Genomic DNA, 18,834 nt, shown 5'->3' with positions numbered 1-18,834 from the left:
TCACTCCCCTGTGTTGTGTGCCAGAACAGTCAGACCACTACTTAACTAATTTTATAACTTTCTTAGCCACCTTTCACTCAGGCCACTAGTTTTCCCAAACCAATACAGGACAAAAAATTGTATTTCAGTGTAAAAGTGTAATAAAATCATAAATTATATTTAAAACCAAGTTTAAAATGAACTACTAACAAAACCAGTGCAAATGCACACAGAGACAGACAGACAGACAGACACACACACACACACACATATACATATATGAAACACATCTTTCAATTAAAAGCCAGTGAATGATCCCAATGATCATTTTCCTAAATTGGAGTGCTCCAAATCTTTCTTATTTTAATGAGTGAAAAGCAGCTTTGTCTCTTGTTTATATCCTTGTCTAGTGGGTTCAAACTGAGAGACAGTATGTCAGCCATTTCCTAAAAATGTAAGATGTGGGGTCTCATGACTCTTTTGATGTCTCAATGACACTCTGTCTCCTCACCCTCTTCTATGATAGATGTGCTGCCTCATCCCAGAGAAATATGGAGGCATGTTGTGTTTATTCAATAAAAAAAACATGTGCTGTCACATATTAATAATTTACCTTTGTCAATTTGACTGAAATAACTAGTTCTTTCAGTTTTAGCAAAAGAAGTGTATTGATTTATGAGAAGCTGAATAACTTGATGGAGGGAATGTACACAATCAACAGAAAGTGTTCACTGGCATATTAAAAACTTTGATGTATTTGTTGGTTTGGGGTTTTGACAATAGATGCCTATGTATTCCTGTATAAAATGAAAGACTTCAAAAGCTTCTATGTAAGAAATGTGGGAATTCAGCTTCTCCTGTTCGTCATGCTCATGCTCAATCAGTTGAAATGTTTCACCATCATGGCTACATAGGTTGAGTATCCCTTATCTGGAATTCTGAAACCCAAAATACTCCAAACCCCAAAACTTTTTCCGTAGGTAACTGAGATAGTGACATCTTTGCTTTCTGATGGTTCAGTGTACATAACCTTTGTATCATGCACAAAGTTATTTAAAACAGTGAACAAAATTACCTTCAGAATATGTGTATAAGGTGTATATGACACAATGAATTTTGTGTTTAGAACGGTCCCATCTCCAAGATATCTCATTATGTACGTCTATGCAAATGCAGGCATTCCAAAATCCAAAAGACTTCTGGTCCCAAGCATTTCAGACAAGTCATCCACCTGCTAGCACCTGGTTTTTTATACATACTGCTAGAGCATGCAAAAGCAGCTCCTACAATACAAATGTAACATGTGAACTGATTCAATATTGATCTTTGAACTAGATTCACTTTCTGTGCCTCTATGTTTCCACCTGGCTACCTTGCTATGTTTACTGTTCTGCTTTTTCTCCTACCCTTCTTCATCCCACACTTTCCTTCTTCCTGCCTGATTGATCTTAATCTGACAACTTCCTATTTCTTCTCTCCTCTTTTTCTGTTGCCTTCTTAATTACTGTTCAGTGTTTAGCAAATTTGTAATTGTCTGCCACTCTTTTTGCTGGATCATCTCCACATGTTGGCTCTTAGACTTGGCTCTCCTGCAACAACTCTGTTACTTCTGTTGCCCAACAACTCTGGCTCTCTGTCATTTTCCCACGCTCCTCTCCATGATAATCATAATAAGTATCTTCCAAGTTGACTAAACTTTCCCTCTTTGCAAAAAGCCAAAATAACTCCCCTCCAAAAAACCCATATAGTTTCCATCCTGGTCCTTTAACAATCCTTCCCAAATGTTTATTACTTAAATTTACATTACTTATAGTCTGTTCCTGTGTTTTCGAACCTGCACTCAATGCTGTTTCTCTCTTTGAATCATGCCCTCAGTTTTCTATCTATGTATTCCACAAAGTCTTTATTTTACAAAACATTTTGAATTAACTTTTAGTCATTAAATGTCAAGGTTGTTTACTCCATCTTTCACATTTGTTGTTCTATCCTTTGCCTGAAGTCACTCTTGCTCATTTTGCTGTTGGAACTTTCCTAATCTTAGTTCTTATCTCACTGTTCCATATTGTGACCAAACTCCAAATGATGTGACAGATCTATATGCAGATTATCCAGTATCTTTATTTTTAAAGCTGAAAAGCAGGCATAGTGGTTATAGGAAACCAATTGGCCAGGACAGCAAGGTGGACAGGTTCAGAATTTTGTCCATAAGTGATTTTTCCCTTTGATGTTATTCCCTGGGTGGCTGTTAGTCCAGCTGGGGAGGGGGCAGATGTGTATTGCGCTTGACATTGCCACACTAGCCAAGATATTCAGCAGCTGGGGAGGATGGAGAAGATTCTTATAAAGGAAATGACTTGTGAAAAAGGAGTCGTGCACCCCTTCTCCCTAATACTGCACCCTTGGGCTTCTTTTAAGTGTTACAAAGGATACTGGGAGATGCAGAGAGCAAACCCCTTGGAATCCAAAAGGCCTTCCTACCAACTAAATGTGCACAGTAATGCAGGCTCAATAACAGTGACAGATATCCCCACTTCATCTGTAATTTGGTGCTGGGTTCGTGTTTCTCTTGTTCTGACCATTCCTGTTGTTTGTTTGTTCAAAGTCCCTATGGGATTCTATCCCACTTTCTGCCAGCAATCTCTGTTTACACCTTTTCTTCATCTGATTTTCTTCTTTCATTTGATCATCAGGCTGATCTCTTTTTCTTGTGTCTCTGACAGCCTTTCTCTCATGACATTCCAGGGGGACCTCAAAATCAACACAGGTAATAAAAGAGTTCTGGATTTTCTCCCAGACTCACTTTCATCCTCACTCTCTCTTCTATCAATGGATTTGTGAGTCATCCTTCTGCCACTGCCAGTGTCATGTTTCTGCCTCTTCTTCTCTCTTCCAACTAGTTTTAGTCAATACATCCTGTATCTTCAAAATTTCTGTGAGCTGTAGGTTGATCAGTGTTACCCCATGCACCAAACCTCTGAGAACATGCTTTCAAATGCATACATGCATCTGAGAAAAATCAATGGCACAGATTTCCCAGACACAGATGTTTCAGGATGCAATTGTGCACATACAGTATTTTACTTTCACACTTGATGCACAAAACAGCAATGTAACCTCAGCATCTCTCATTAGACGTGCAGCTGTTTCCCAAATTTGCCAAGATATATAGCTATTAACATGACCAAGTCCTTAAATAAATTCCTTATAATTTCCTGTCTTGAATGTTGTGATAAGCTTATTTTGCTATATTCCTTTACCATTTCACCAATAGTAAACTACAAAAGCAGTTAGAATTCTTTTGTCCTAAGGCAACCCATAATTAGTGGCATCCGTCCTGAAAACTAAGCAGTATTCATTACATTCCAAAGTCCAGCTTTAGACATCTTTCGCTCCAGCAGGCCTTCAAATGTCATTTTGAAGCAACTGATTGACAAATAAGCCAAATTACCAGGCATTATCAATATGCTTCCAGCTTGGGTCACCTCGTTTAACAGCAGCCTGTAATTTATCCCATTCCTTCAAGCACGCCTGATGATCACATCCTAACAAGACTTCAATTCTTGTCTGTCTTGGGCACTAAAACAAGGGTGACACACAGAGGAAGCCAGGAAGTCCTGCAATCTTAGAAATGCCCAGTTCCATGCTAACAAAGGGAACAGTGTAACTAAGAAGAGGAAGTGGAAATGAGACTTTTTCAAAAACTGTAGTATAGATCTCAGAGGTTTTACCAGTCTCAAAACTAACAAAGATGACAGAATTCAATCTTTTACAGTTCATTACAGTGCTAACCGCCCATGACTTCTAACCAACCAAGATTGGAGGTGACAGTGATGGCAGCCTTATTTAGTATTTAGCACCAAGAAGAATGAAAACAAAAATGTCACAGGCTGGAAGAAATCCAGGGTCTTGTTAAGGGATGCCAGGGTTGAGTGATTGAACAAGAGACTCTGGCCCACACCACATGGATGGCTTCTTCATAATGCAGTCCCACACAGCTGGGTTATGTGTGAAGGAAGGAACTATGCGAGTGGGGCCAATGGCACAGGCCTTTCCTGTCTAATTACACACTGGTTGGCTGGGAGAGATGAAAAGGAATAATTAAGTGGGGAAAAGCAACACAATTGGGCCTACTCATGTGGTTGCTTCCCTTACACACACTTCCCAGTGTCATAGGGAAATGGCTCCCCCAGCATTGCAGGTGCATGCAAATAGAACTGAAAATTCCAGTTGAAAAAGTTTTTTTAAAAAAAATTGTAATTATTTCTGTCTCTGATTTAATGTGGACTCTATGCCAAGGTTTCTGTTTTCCTTTCTGCAATTTAGTTCAGGATGTTCTCTTTTGTTTTCATTGTAATGCGTAAGGTATGTTATTTGTCTGAAATAAAAACCACACTGCTAATTGCTTTTTAGAGCATCACTGGTTAGTTCACCACACATATCAAACAAACAATAATTAGCCTTCCTAGTTTGTCTAAGATAACAGACTTTGCTCCTATACATGATAAGAACTCACAATGGAGAAAGCAGAGGGGTGCCCTTGGGGACACAAATAAAGTGGGACACTACACTTGATATCTGCCCTGATAAGCCCAATATTTGAGATGAGAGTTGGGTTCTATCACTTCTCAAATGTATTCACATTCTGAAGGTAATATCCAACACAATGTTCCCTGGACTTCTGCTCTCAGAACATTCCCATCCTCTATTACTCACTGCAGCAAAAAAGCATCATCCCAAATGTCAGTTCCTGAGGGCCCCCAAACCTCCAGAATACATTGGGACAGTTGTGCTGCTCCATTCATGGGTATCATTAGATTGGCGGTCTGACACATTCAGATTTCATTCAGAGACTATATACATATTTGCATAACAAGTTATCAAATTATAATTATTTATTTGCAACAACCATTGTATGTGCACAATATTGTTTGATAGAAACATTTAACAATCAGAAAAGGAAATGTCTTACACTTAATCATAATTAAGTAAAACCAAATCCAGCAATTCACAGTCATACTGTGACACACTAAGACACACTTTATGGGAAATAACCAAAGTCGGTCTCTCTCTTTGGTCTACATATTTCTGCTCTGATGTTCAAAAAATATCTGGAGGGTTGAAATTTTTTCAACCTCACTATAAATATAGACACAGATACACACTGGAATAATGGGGGAAGATGATTTCCACTGATCCTCCCTTCTCCCATATTCCTCCTTTCCCTCCACATGCTCCCATGTCTGGAAGACTGGGAAATGTATGAGATTATCATACAAGGCTTCTACAGTGCAACAACATGTTTTTGAAGCACTGATATTGAGGCAATATTTATCATACCTCTGCTTCAGTACTGGTATCGTGCTGCACTTTATGGTGCACTGGTATCTGGATTGCCCCATGTCTGCTGACTCCCTGTTACTGCTCTACTTACAACATGCAGATCATTCTAGGAGAGCAGTAGGAAGAAAGGCTGGGTGGCAGTGAGGCAGAGTGAGGAGAAATCAAGCAGTGGAGGGGCAGGAGAAGAGATACCAAGCCACTTTATGCTCCCCTACCAAAAGCCCATTGCTTCCATTTGAGTTGTAAATTTGCTTACAAAGTATAAGTTGGCCTTACAGAAATACATCAATATTCCGCTTTGGTTTAGCGCTCATGATAATGCCTCAACCTAAAACAATCGTTAAAAAGAAGACTCACTGATTTTACTATGGCCAACATAAATGTAAACAATAAGCATGATCACTGATTCCAGACTACAGCTGCTGAAATGGGATAGTCAGGTAGGCATCTACAGAACATAATGGTGTTTCAGACAACAAGGATGAGATTTCCTCCATTTAAAATGCTTTCAAATAAATGATGTTTTTCTTCCAGTCTTGTTCTCCAGCATCCCCATTTTTAATTTTTAAAAAATGTTTTGTACATTGGATCTTGGATGTTTGGTTTTGCCTTTTCCTCTGTATTATTAGTTTCCCCTTGTCTACAACACATATAAATGACAGTGAGGTAACAACTATTTCAAGTTGGTACTCCAAAGTATATTACTTTTTACACTGTTAGCATAATCAAAACACTTCCAACAGTTGCTGCTTTATGAAAGAAACACAGACTACATACTTCTCTAGGAATTAATTCTGCTTAACTCAAAATAACCAGAGCCATTTTCTGTATTGCCTACATTTAGGGAACAGTAACCCCTTACCTTTTTTTTGTTAGTGGGGCAGATGTAGAAATTTTCAATGACTGTAGCAATCCCGGGCTGTAGATTCAACTTGGTATATAGCGTACCAAAATCTGAAGATCTGGAGAGGGGGAAAGAGACTTTTAGACATAGTCTGACAATAAACTTGTATTTAGTTAGTTAGTTCAACAAGACAGAGGCATTACGTAGTTCACATATTATACATTTTTCAAACGGATATAAATAGAACATGAAAATAACCTTGAAATTCTAAGGGTCCTCCTCAAGCATATCATGTGAATGAAATGTAAGAGTTTCATTCACATTTGCAAAACAGGGAAATTGTCATCTAAACTTCTAAGGAAATCCCATCAATAGAAAAGCTGACCTCTATAACAAAAAACGAAACACAAGATAAAAAAGCCGACCGAATCCTTAACAGCAACAAATCTGTGGCTCCACTCTCCCAGCCCCTATCTAAACTTTGTAAAATACATTTTTAGCTAAACTTTCTTCTTAACATTTTTAAAGCCATCTGGGTCTTATTTTGGGAGAAAAGTGGGATATAAATTGAAGGGGGGAAAAGAAAGAAAGAACATGTTTTCAAACAGAAAGGGACACCTAATTTGAGAGCATTAATATGAACAAGTTATCTTTTTCAGTGAATCAAAGGCTATCAGTTTAATACAGTAAAATTAATTACAAAAATAGAATGGCATCACCAAATTGTAATGCCAAATATTTAACCAGCATCAGCTCATTTTACATACCAGCAATAGAAGTAGGTGACCTATGCCCCATATGCATGTGCAGAATACCACATGTCAACCCCATGGTATCCCACCTTTGGTTCACTCCTGGGCTGGTGTGGCAATGGGCGAGTGTTCACACACCCATCTAATGCCACATGCAGCCACTACAGTCACACCTCACTTACCTGCAAGCCCCAACCGTGTCCACTGTGAAGGTCCCTGATGCAACCCTTATGGGAAGAAATAGGACACCTGGCTTCACCCATGTGTCCAAGCACCCTTTCCAATGTCACAGACCACAACAGGGGACTTTAGAGGAAGTATGGCAGTGGTGGCACGTAAGAGGTGTGTGGCTATGCAGTCTGCTGAGTGTCACAGTAGAACTGCCAGGAATCTCTACCACAAAGAGCTGGTCTATTTTTGATCATATTAAAGGCCTTTTGGTCTGAGGTCAGCCACTGGACTGGCATCTGATATTGTTTGCATCATCCATACAAGATGATGCCAGGCTGGGGGGAACATAGACCTTTTGATCCATGTGTACAGCCCCTAGAGATTAATACATCAATATAATCCTTTATGTGGATTTTAAAAAACATACCATGTTTAAGTATATTTCCCCCCTCTCTTTTACAAAACAGGTGAACTTATTAATAGACACATTTCTACACTTATCAGTTCAAATCCATCATTGTGCTAGGAAACAGCCACCTCAACAAAACAGGACACCCCGCCTCTACATTGCTCTACATCACTTTGAAATTTGCTCTATAGAGTTTTCCTGCCCTCTAGAACAGTTTTTAAAGATGCTTGGGAGTCTAAAACAGGATTGCTATGCCAGGGTTCACAGACCAAACTGCAAGCCTGTTTGCAGACAACGGGATGGATCAGCAGGGTAAAGAGCTACCACGATTCACTCAGCATGTTGTCTTTCCAGAAACCTGGGTTCATGGGTTCAAGAAAAAAGCACCCAAGATAGGTGGTGCAAGTGGTGTTACTAGGGCTGGTGTCACCTAGAGCAGTAACTCATGGTGTCACTCCCATGGACTGCCTCCCATACCAGATCATACTGAATCCTTAGCAATGTTTTTGGTACTAATGTTACTCATAAATCGTAATTCCTGTACATCACTGACTGTAATGGCAGAAGTAGTGACATACACAACTACCAAAATTAAAATTACACCTTTATATTACAATATCATACGCACAGCCTAAATATATTTACATTTGCATAATTTCATATGGTTAAAGTGAAAATTTGGTAAGAAAACAACAGAATTCAAAGTAACAAAGTTTAAGAATGACATCAAAATTATGTTCATTTTTAAAGTTAAACTTGACTGTTACATGGGATGCCTTAATGGATTAGATTTTCATAATCAATAACAGCCCAAATAATGTAGAAGTTGTAGAGAAATGCATATGCAAATATACTGTCAATGAAATAATGCCAAATAAATAAGTAAATAAGAACAAATACACAAGCATTTCTGCACTTAGTGAACATCTCAACTAAAGATGTATCAACATTGCAGATATAAAGTACTTTGATACCACTTGAACTGCCATTATTTTATCCTTACAGAATCCTGGGACTTGTAGTTTGGTGACAGACAGCTTGAATACTTCATCAAACTATAAATCCCAAGATTCCACAGGATGGAGCCATGACAGTTAAAGTGGTGCTTTATTTCCGCAGTGTGGATACATGCTTAATCAGATTTTCCCTTGTGTAACTTGTGTATCAGTTCATCAATATCAATGCCTTTCACCAACTCACTTTCAACTGATAATACTGCAAGATTGGAAAGCCTTGACTGATTCACACAGCTGGCTAGATATTGAAGAACAGAACCAGAAAAAACACAAGTACACCTAGAAAAGCCATTCTACTAGGAAACCTGTGTAGAACATTAAATCTCTCAATCCTAAGGAATATCCACTAATAATCTGTGTGGATAAGAGAAGGGCTAAAGTGGACCAAAGTACCTCACACACATCCACTGTGAAAACAACAATAACTGATCTCTATATAAGACACTGAAGGATATGGTTTTAACACCACCAGGATGGGAAATTCTCAGCACCAAATTGAAAAGTTATGATACATATTATCTGTCCTAATTATGCTTTAATGGAGCCAGCGTAGTTTAATGGTTTGAATGTTGGACTAGAACTCTGGAGATCAGGGTTCAATTTCCAACTCATTCATGAAACCCTTTGGGCAGTCTTGGGCAAGTCACATGCTTTTAGTCTCAGGGGAAGACAATGGCAAACCTCCACTGAACAAATCTTGCCAAGAAAACCCAGTGATAGGGTTGCCTTAGGGTTGCCATAAGTTAGAAATGACATGAAGGCACACACAACAACAATTAGACATTAACAATTATTCATACTGTACGTGAACAGTCAACACACAGCAGGTCTGTTCTGATAGTCTTTATATTATACATAAAATGCCTTGGATCTGCCCAAAATCGAAGGAAATTTCTTTTTACAGCACGCCCGCTCCATAAACGGGTGCGCCACATGTGGCTTCCACTTTATGCGGAAGCCATGCTGCAATACAGAGAATGGCACGCGCGCCCATGGCTCGCATGCAACGCATCGCCGCGAGCACAAGCCCCATTCTATTGAATGGGGCTTGAGTTTATGTCGTATTTGCCTTACGCAGAGGGGTCTTGAATGGATCCCCATGTAAGTCAAGTCTGCACTGTATTTGCCTTGGACAGAAACACACAAAACACACACACACACACAAATCAGAATAGTATGTGTCTTCATACTCGAATCTTGACTGTCATATCTGTACAACAGTATTAATGAATCATATTTTTAAACATAGGAATTAGACTGATTATCCTGCAAGGCCATGTTGGCCCCTTTGGTGATTTTTCTCAAGATAACCCAAAGAAAGACAGCAGGGAGAGAATAAAGAAAATAGATCAGGAATTTAGAGAAACAGATTTTAAACAGAAGACATAATTTAAGAAGCAGGAGCAGCTTCCTTGAGAACCTCAAGCAGGTTTAAGTCAAGGGGTTCTGCAGGAACTGCCAAGGTCAAGTAGAAAAAACAAATAAATCTAATTTCCTTAGGTCTTCATCTTGTGTTCATCCAGGCCACAGGGTATTCAAACACTTTAACTGTCACAGGAAAGTGCAAACATCTCAAGACCACTTGACATATTAAAAGCAATGGGCTCGGCAGGTTTTTTCCACCATGCTCTTGTTGAGCTTTAGACATCAGATAGATAGAAAGATAGAAAGAAGCCCTGAAGTTAAGTTCTGTTTATTTAATTTTTATTTTGCCTTTATGCCAGCTTGGAGAAAGCCAGTGACACTCGTATAGTGGTAGTCAATGAGCTGGTCCATGGACTAGTGCTGATCCATGGAAAGCTGTAATCAATGGGCACCAAAATGGCCACAAATCTCCTATCCTGGGAGAAAAGTGGGGTTTAAATTCAATATATAATAAAAAAATAAATGGTCCCAGTCCCTGGCACACTGGGGGGTAAAACCCTGCTGCCCCTCACATCAGACAACTTAGGAAGCATTACTCTAGGGCAGTGGACCAGCAATTATTCTTTTCCAGTATGCCAGGGATCAGCAACATATTTTATGCCCATTAGCTGCATTGTTTTTTTCTTCTAGGAAACTCATTATGGACTGACAGCCAATAGCTTGGGGAGCATAGTACTGGTCTCTGAAAAACCACTTTGAGAAGCACTAGTCAAATGAGTTGATTCTCATCATACTAGCTTTCACGTATATCTCCAGCCTTGAATCCCTCTCCACCTTGCAAAGGTACATACTACGCTACTTGTGTTGTATCTCAAAAAGTTTCAGGTTTTGAAGCATTTTGAATTTCAGATAAGAGAGGCTCACCCTATAATGTTAGTGTTTAAAAGTTTGAGAAATTAAGCTTGCATAATTCCTATTAAGACATTTTTTTGGTTTAGTGAATTTCTAACTATTTTTCATCAGCATAGAAACTAAAACATCTGAAGGAAATTTGGACATAAATGTCGGCTTAACATACATTACAATTGCTGTTCAAAACTCCTACGGATTTCTTATGTATTCCCAAACACTAATTCAAACTGACATTGATTGTTGTTCTGCTTAGTCACGTGTAAATGAAAGAAACTATGGGGCATTCTAATTGGTATAATTAGTCAATTCACTTGTCCGCCTGCGCACTTCTTGATGTTTATTTTAGGCCTTTTTGGAGCCTGCAGCAGGAAAAACACCAGACCATTAAAGGCTTATGTATAAAAGATTCAGAGGAGAGTTCTTTTAGCACATGCAGATACATGTGGGAGTCAGTCCAATGTCAGGTGGCCACTTTCACACTACAAAAGAAGAGAAAGGGTGACACAGCTCTGTGATATTATTTTCATGTTAATATGTGTGTAATGTGTATGTACAAATTCCTGTTTAGAAATAATAATATAATTAAATAGAAGTATAGTATATCAAACTTACTGGGGGGGGAGACAATAATGCTGGGAAAGGCAGAGGGAAGCAGAGAGAGAGGAAGGCTACATGCTAGATGGATGGACTCTATTAAGGAGGTCACAGGTATGAATTTGCAGGAACTAAGCAAAACAGTGGAGGACAGGGAGTCTTGGAGATGTCTCATTCCCAGGGTCGCCATGAGTCAAGTTTGACTCAAGGACAGTTAACAACAACAACAAAATTATCAAAAGCCAGAATTGTGGAGTGGTTTGAGCACTGGACTACAACTCTGCAGATAAGGATTCAATTTGGCCATGGACACCTACTGGGTGACTATGGGCATGTTACACACTCTCAGCTCCAGAAAACCCAGTGATAGGTTCATCTTAGGGTCACCATAAGTCAAAAGCGATTTGAAGGAACACAACAACAAACAGTCTATCTCACCACAGTGGAGAAGACTGCAACCCAATGGATCGTGTACCAGCTCAGTTTATTGACTAGGTATTAACTCTGATGAACAACTTTGAGGCACCTCTGTTCTTCTTAAGAACCTTATTAAAGGAGAGTAGATGCCTCAAAGTTGTCCATCAGGAGTTAATATCTGGTCAGCAAACTGACCAGGTACATGGTCCATTTGGTTACAGTGTTCTCCACCGTGAACTTTATCTTAAAACTAGCCTTTGACATGTCATCAGCCTCATCAGCCTTTTAGACAGAGGACACCTTCACATTTAATGTGGTGTCATAACTTGTTGGTTGAATTTACTGTCTGATAGATCAAGTCACTTTGATAAAATTGTGTTCTTAGAAAGGCATACACACACACACACACACACACAATAAATAAAAATAAAAATAAAAGTAGTGAATGGGCATTGGTTGGACCAGCAGACCGAATACAGATTTCTGTGAAATAGGGCACAGGGCCATCCTGGTTCAGTGCACCTGGAACAAGGCCAAAACAGAATACTTTTTGCATTTACAGTTCCAGATCCCATTTTTACAGAAGGGAGGCTGGAACAATCAGTTTTTGAAACTTCTTTTCCAGCTGTTATTTTTAATTCTGGTTGCAGTTAACAGAGTTTAGGGGAAATTTCTTCTCTCTCCACAACAAACTCACTGAAGCCGAGGAGACAACAGAGATGAAATCATGAGAGTTTCCTCTGTTTGTCTGCCATTTGGATGCTGATGCTGTTGTGCTCAGCACTTGTACTGAAAGGACTGGACACATTCAATTGTCGAAACCAAAGCTGCCAAGAACCAAAAGGGTTGAGGGGTTTTGTTTTTTATTTTCAGCTTCTGTCAGTAGGGTAAAGGATACAACAGGAAAAGAACCTGCATCCCAGCTTTAAAGGGTAATGCCAGGGAAACTAGGTAACCATCTGTTAGCAATTGATTCAGAATATCCTACAAATGCCTCTTCTCTCTCTGGAAGAAAAAATGCAACAATCGTAAGTTAAATAATTAAGAATTTGCTACCCTTTAATGAGACACAAAACCACCTGCATGATGTAGTTATCTCACCCTGCCAAGATGGTTGGGGTGGCACTGCCAAAGGAGTATTATAAAATGAATCATGTTCTGCAAATATTATCTGAAATATGGGGGATCCTATGATTTGTACAGTAGGCTCTTATCCATGAGCTTGCCATCCACAGATTTGAGCTTCCATGGATGACAAGCCCTTTTATTTTTAATGGACATGAGTGTATGTGACTGCACCAGCAGCTGTGCACACATCATGCTGCCATAGGAAACAAGAGGACTTGAGATCCCATGTTTTGTTGTTATCTGCGGGGTGCGTGTGTCCGGAATGGATCCCTTGTACATATAAAGGGACGACTGTATTCAGAAAATGGCTCCACAGGTTGATAAGAATCTTGCTGAAGTAAGAGAATAGAGAGGTAGATCTGAGGATGATCCATGCCAATACTGACATATGGAACAGTTTCTTTAAAGGAGTTTAAATTTTAATGTGCAACTTCCAGAAATCTAACAGGCATTGAACTACCATTCTGTATGGATGGTTTTGGTTGTAAGTTGAAGTTCTTGTAACTTCAAATGGTAAGACTATAAGAAGACCCATGTTCGATTCTGATCCAAAGGTTTATCTAGTCCAGAATTCTGTTCATATCGCTATCAGTCACTTGCCTATGGGGAGCCCACAAACAGAACAAGAGTGTGTCAGTTGCGTGCCAGTTTCAGTTGTGCAGGAAGATAGTTGTTTGCAGTCAGAAGACAAATCTATGATCTACAGACACCTCTCTGACACTGACAGCTACCTAATTCCATAGTGAAGCTACAACTCAATACACCATCACATCTATGTTGCTTTAATAACACTTGGCACTTAATAGCTTCAATTTCCTGTATTAACATAGAACACCCTTAACACAATACATCTGGCAGTCACTAATGTATCAAAAGACTCTTGAGTTTGTTCGCACAGCATTTTAAACTGAAAGGGTTTGGTTAATGGAATTGAATTACATTTTGAAAAGGTTAATTGTTCAGGTAACTCTCCGAGCAGGAAAACATGAAATTGAAAATGAGAAACTTGGGTCATAAAAAAAAAAGAGAGGAAGAAATATCATAATTGCTAAGAAGCTGGACACAACTGAGAAGGATAAGAATTCACGCACAGGAACTGCAACTCAACATTTCAAAGATTTGCTGTTGGCACCATCTACATTATTAGTCGGTTTCTCACAAAATCAAGAGTCTTTTGACATATTAGTATTGTTTCAAAATTCCCTAGTGAATGAGAGCACATTGGATTAGATGCATTACTGAAGCAGCGCTGCTCACCTGCTCTGAGGATAGATTTGCCTCGGGGCCATTTTAAGGAAGCACATGAAGGCAGCAGAACCTTGTGAGGACTACTGGAAGGGGGGGTGTTACCTTACAAGGAACCCTGATCTCCCTTTCTGTGTAATTCGTATTAGGGTTCAAAAGGGAAAAAATAGGATTGGGATTGGCATGCACAGCAGAAATACTGTGCAAGCAGAATTAAGATGGACGCAGCCTCTTTTTTGGCTGGAAAAAAACACCCATGTACTGTAGTGTCCTCTTGAAGAATATGTCATTATTTGAAGTTACCTTTGCATTTTTCCTTTATTTGAAGTTACCTTTGCATTTTTCCTTTTCTCTTTTTTTGAGCGCATGCCTAGGTGGGAGACTGTAAAATGATTCCCTTTCCAAAAGACCAGTGCCTTCTTCAAACATAAACTCCTGGTCTGAAATAATATTTCCGCAGTTTTGAATGACAATTCTCACAATGCTGTATGAGGGTGTGTGTGTGTGTGTGTGTGTGTGTGTGTAATTAGTACATATGGCTTGTAAACTATGAAGGTAATCATTGTTTAATGTTGAGAGAACTGAACAACAGTTTATTTTGGCTTCTCCACTCCACTTTCATGGGAACTGTTGTTACTCGCCTCAATCCCTAAAAAGGAAGAAGCGGGATTTTATTTATTATTATTATAAAATCTGAGCACATGTTTTTCAGCTGAATGCCACATTTATCTGAATTTTTACAAAGACTCCCCCGCCTGCATGTGTATGTGACCTCTGCAAGACTGTGGGGCTTAATGTCTTCCTTGGAGGAGAACAAGAGGACAAGTGTTCTGATTTTTGTTAATGCATTATACAAATTTGCTCTTCCTATTTTCTTAAAATCAAGCAAATATTGCTTGACTGGATCCCTACACTCCAATATCTACTTTATCTTGCCTTTAAGTCCAGCTTTCTGAACGGTGGTTACCATGATAAGCTTAAGTCAATTTAACTGTATTTATTTACATTCCCTTAGTTGTGCAAATTTCATATTGCAAATTAATTAAAATAATAATTCAGTTAAATGCTGCAGTCCCATATATGTCTACCCAAAATCTTAATTCATTCAATAAGCTTAGGTAAATAGCTGGGCAGAGCAACAAAAATAGTGTTAAGGAGAAATGGAGCAGGAAGTCCAGTGCTGACTCCCAAGTTCTACCAGCTCCTTCTATCAAGCGGAGAGAGGAAGGCATTGCTCCCATCACATCAGCCTCAGGGTGACAAATCTTAAGGGCCACAAAGATATTTTAATTCTTTATACTTGATGTCTTCAGTGATTTAAATTACATTTATAATTATATTATATTCAAATTAATATTTATATTAGAAGGATGTTGGATTTCTTGACATACAGATACAAATTTGTTTCATAATGACCTTTTAGAAGATTTAACTATCCTTCACGTAGCCTCCAATCTCTATGCAATCTCCCAATCTCTTGAGTGTTCATTATTTCATTTTAATGGGATAGCTCAGAAAATATCTGTACTCTATCAATCTGTTTATCTGTACTCTATGTGGGTGACCTTGGGCAAATCACACTCTCTTAATCCTTAGAAGAAGGCAAAGGCAATCCCCCCCTCTGAACAAAACAGGCCAAGAAATCCCAAGGATAGGTATGCCTTAGGGCATCCATAACCTGAAGGCACACAATAGCAGTAGGAGTGCCTGGTGTAAGTCTAGAAGTGGCTAAATCTTCCTAAATCTAAAGGAAGGTCTGATGAGCAGATTTTGCAGAAACTGCTTAAGACGTCATTTGCATCACAGAAGTTGTTTCACCATGGACATTTTAACCATCAACTTCTGTGCTGCTCTCTTTTTGACTTAGGCTAGCAATGCTAACTGGTGCCCCATCCTGGCCTCAGTACCCCATGCTTCCTGATTTGTTCCAAAAACATTTCAAGAAAACACAAGTAAAATCCACTGCAGACTTTATCCTCTGTACCATCCAATGTATCACCTGAAAGTGTGAATTCAGACTGGATGAGGCCAGGGTAAGGACCTCCCCTGGAATGCTACTCCTCCTTGGAACCCTGCTCTTGGTGTCATTAGTCTCTATATCCATCTCTCCATACAGGTGCAGAGATTCTCTGTACAGGAAAAAGAATGTGGACAGTTCTTGGAAGACTGATTCCTCCAATTGCAGGTGGAAATGTGCACTAGTTGTACCCTGCTACTCATTACACATGGTCAGTAGCAAGCAAGGGCTGCTGCTTGGAGGAGATCCTCCTTCCAGTGCTGGTCAAGTTGTGTGCCATCTTCTTTCCTCTTGAGCCATCCCCACTTAGAGAGGAAAATACAAGTGATGTGGACTCATTTATGGCCTTTCTGTGTGCCCCTCCATCCATAGCTACCTTTGTCTCCCCCTTGCCTGGTGGACCATGCAAGGGACCATGGACTTGTGGCTTTGATTCTCTTGCCACTTATTTTCTTGCCACTCTCCTTTCTGAAGAGGAGTAGTTTTGAGAAGGAGTCTCACTCATGGTCCCCCAGGCCAGGGACCCCAGCTTGACAGCAATTCAAAGGAGATGTTGGTGGTCTCATATTGCATTGGCTGGGTCATGATGCAGTTGAGAAAACCAGGCGAGTCTGTGCTGAAACCAATACAGTATCTAATCACTTAGAGCTACAGCAGTTAACAATGTAAATGACCCATGGGAACCAGTCCACTTTCCCTATATCATTCTCACCTCTTCCGTTTTAGCCTCCTCTTTCTAAATGCAAACTGTTCTGTTTCATTGCCCTCTGAGGTGCACATGCACAAAGGAAGTGGGTGCCCTGAGGGAGAGTCTCTTCAGAGAAAACCGAGTCAGGCAACATCAGTTACAGTCAAAGTAAAGGCAAGCAAAGGCAGGTCAATTTGCTTTAAGCATCAACGTAATTGGACAGCTCCCAGTGGACTGTCCAGGTTTTCCTCCCTATTGCAACTATAGAGGATTGTTGTCTCAGCAGAAAAAAGAAGTCAAGTAAATTCTAATGCAGGCTGACAAGATCTGTGCTATAATTGGTCCCACCTCCCTGAGAGAGGTGCTTTTCAGTTTTAGAGGTCCTTGCCCAGTTTTGTCTATGTTGTTTTCTGTAAGGTCAAGGAGACTGAAATGCTGTCTTCTGAAACCCAGGATGATGGTAGGAGATCTTTCTGCAGGAAGGCCATGAGTTACAGTATCAAAGGTTCTTCCATGCACCTCACTCTTTGCTTTGTCTTCATTGGTTATATTTGAAGGCTCTGGAACTGAGGGGCCTAACAGGAATCTATCTCAGCAATTCACTATGCAAGAAGCACTGGAACAAGATAGCTATGACAGCTCATTAACAAGCAAGCAGTGATTGACAACATATCATGTGCAGACATGTTTCTAGCATATATGCAACTACATTTGCATGGCAGAGATTGTGGTCTCCTGAACATTGCTAATCATACTGAGTCCCCCTAGAAGGACCCCTACTCATCTTATCCACACACACACACACACACACACACACATCTATGTCACAGTTTATTCATTGATAACAGCTGATATACTGGTCACAGTGCATTGTGTCAGCAATCAGGGCCCAATACTAGAAGGGGGAAAAGCCACACTTTTTATCAGTGGAATACAATGGAGAATGGATACCTGCTGGCCTCCATATATAGGCTATTGCTAGTGATGGTACAAATGTTAAGGCAGATAAGCCTCTAGGGTATCAATCAACACATATTCACTGCATAAACCTGATGAAATCCACCATGAAGGCAAATCACATAGATGTGTTAAGTGGTTCTCACAAATGTGTGTAGACACTTCACATGTTCTCCCAGATCACATCAGTACCAGGGTGAACTTACTTTGTGAAGGAAATATTCAGGGAATGCCTGCTACTTAGAAGTTGATCATGATATCCTACAGAGGTTATAGCACAATAGTAGAGGGAAATTCTTGAATGCAGAAGGGCACTGGAGTGTGGGTATGTAGGTGTGGATGTACTAATTTATTTAGAATCTGGCCTCCTTCTAAACAAGGGACCCAGAGTGTCTTACAGTATAAGTTAAAAACAGAATACAATTAAAACAATGTACAATTGTTCCTCCACATTCATGGGGGTTAAGGGATCAAGGCCTTCATGAATGTGGAAAAATCACAAATGACCCTCCCTTTTACGACAGCCATTTCCCGAGTGGGATGGGCAGGGTGGGATGGACGACTGTATAATGAAACCTTTTTTTAAATTATATATATATATATATATATATATATATATGGACAATACTACTAAAACTAAAGTAAAAACCTGTTTAAATCATTTACAAACATGTTTAAAATGTAACAAAGTCCAGCATACTCCACTAAAAAAGCTCTGTGCACAACCAACTGAATATCAAAGGCATGATGAAACAAAAAGATAGAAAATCTGAGTTGAAAGACAGGCCACCCAGTCCAATCCCTTGCAGTGCAGGAATACACAATCAAAGCACTCCTGACAGATGGCCATCCAGTCTCTGTTTCAAAAACCTTCAAAGATAGAGATTTCATCACTCTCCAAGGCAGCATGTTCCACTGTCAAACAGCTCTTACCATAAGGAATTGCTTCCTAACGTTTAGGTGGAATCTCTTTTCCTGTAGCTCGAATCCATTATTCCAT

The 18,834-nt window shown here is 39.6% G+C and overlaps 1 protein-coding gene across 2 annotated transcripts in view; it reads right to left on the bottom strand.

Annotated features, from left to right (window-relative positions):
• SORCS2 (sortilin related VPS10 domain containing receptor 2) overlaps positions 1-18,834 on the bottom strand; it is a 175,954-nt gene that overhangs the window by 96,401 nt on the left and 60,719 nt on the right. For both annotated transcript variants that reach the window (XM_042465110.1, XM_042465111.1), the window contains exon 3: positions 6,182-6,281. In XM_042465110.1, coding sequence (XP_042321044.1) covers positions 6,182-6,281 — 100 coding nt within the window. The remainder of the gene's footprint in view (positions 1-6,181; positions 6,282-18,834) is intronic.

The sequence above is a fragment of the Sceloporus undulatus genome, chromosome 4 (genome assembly GCF_019175285.1).
Source record: "Sceloporus undulatus isolate JIND9_A2432 ecotype Alabama chromosome 4, SceUnd_v1.1, whole genome shotgun sequence".
NCBI lineage: Eukaryota > Metazoa > Chordata > Lepidosauria > Squamata > Phrynosomatidae > Sceloporus > Sceloporus undulatus.
The sequence above is the reverse complement of the archived record's forward strand: the minus strand, read 5'-3'. Positions and strand labels throughout refer to the sequence as shown.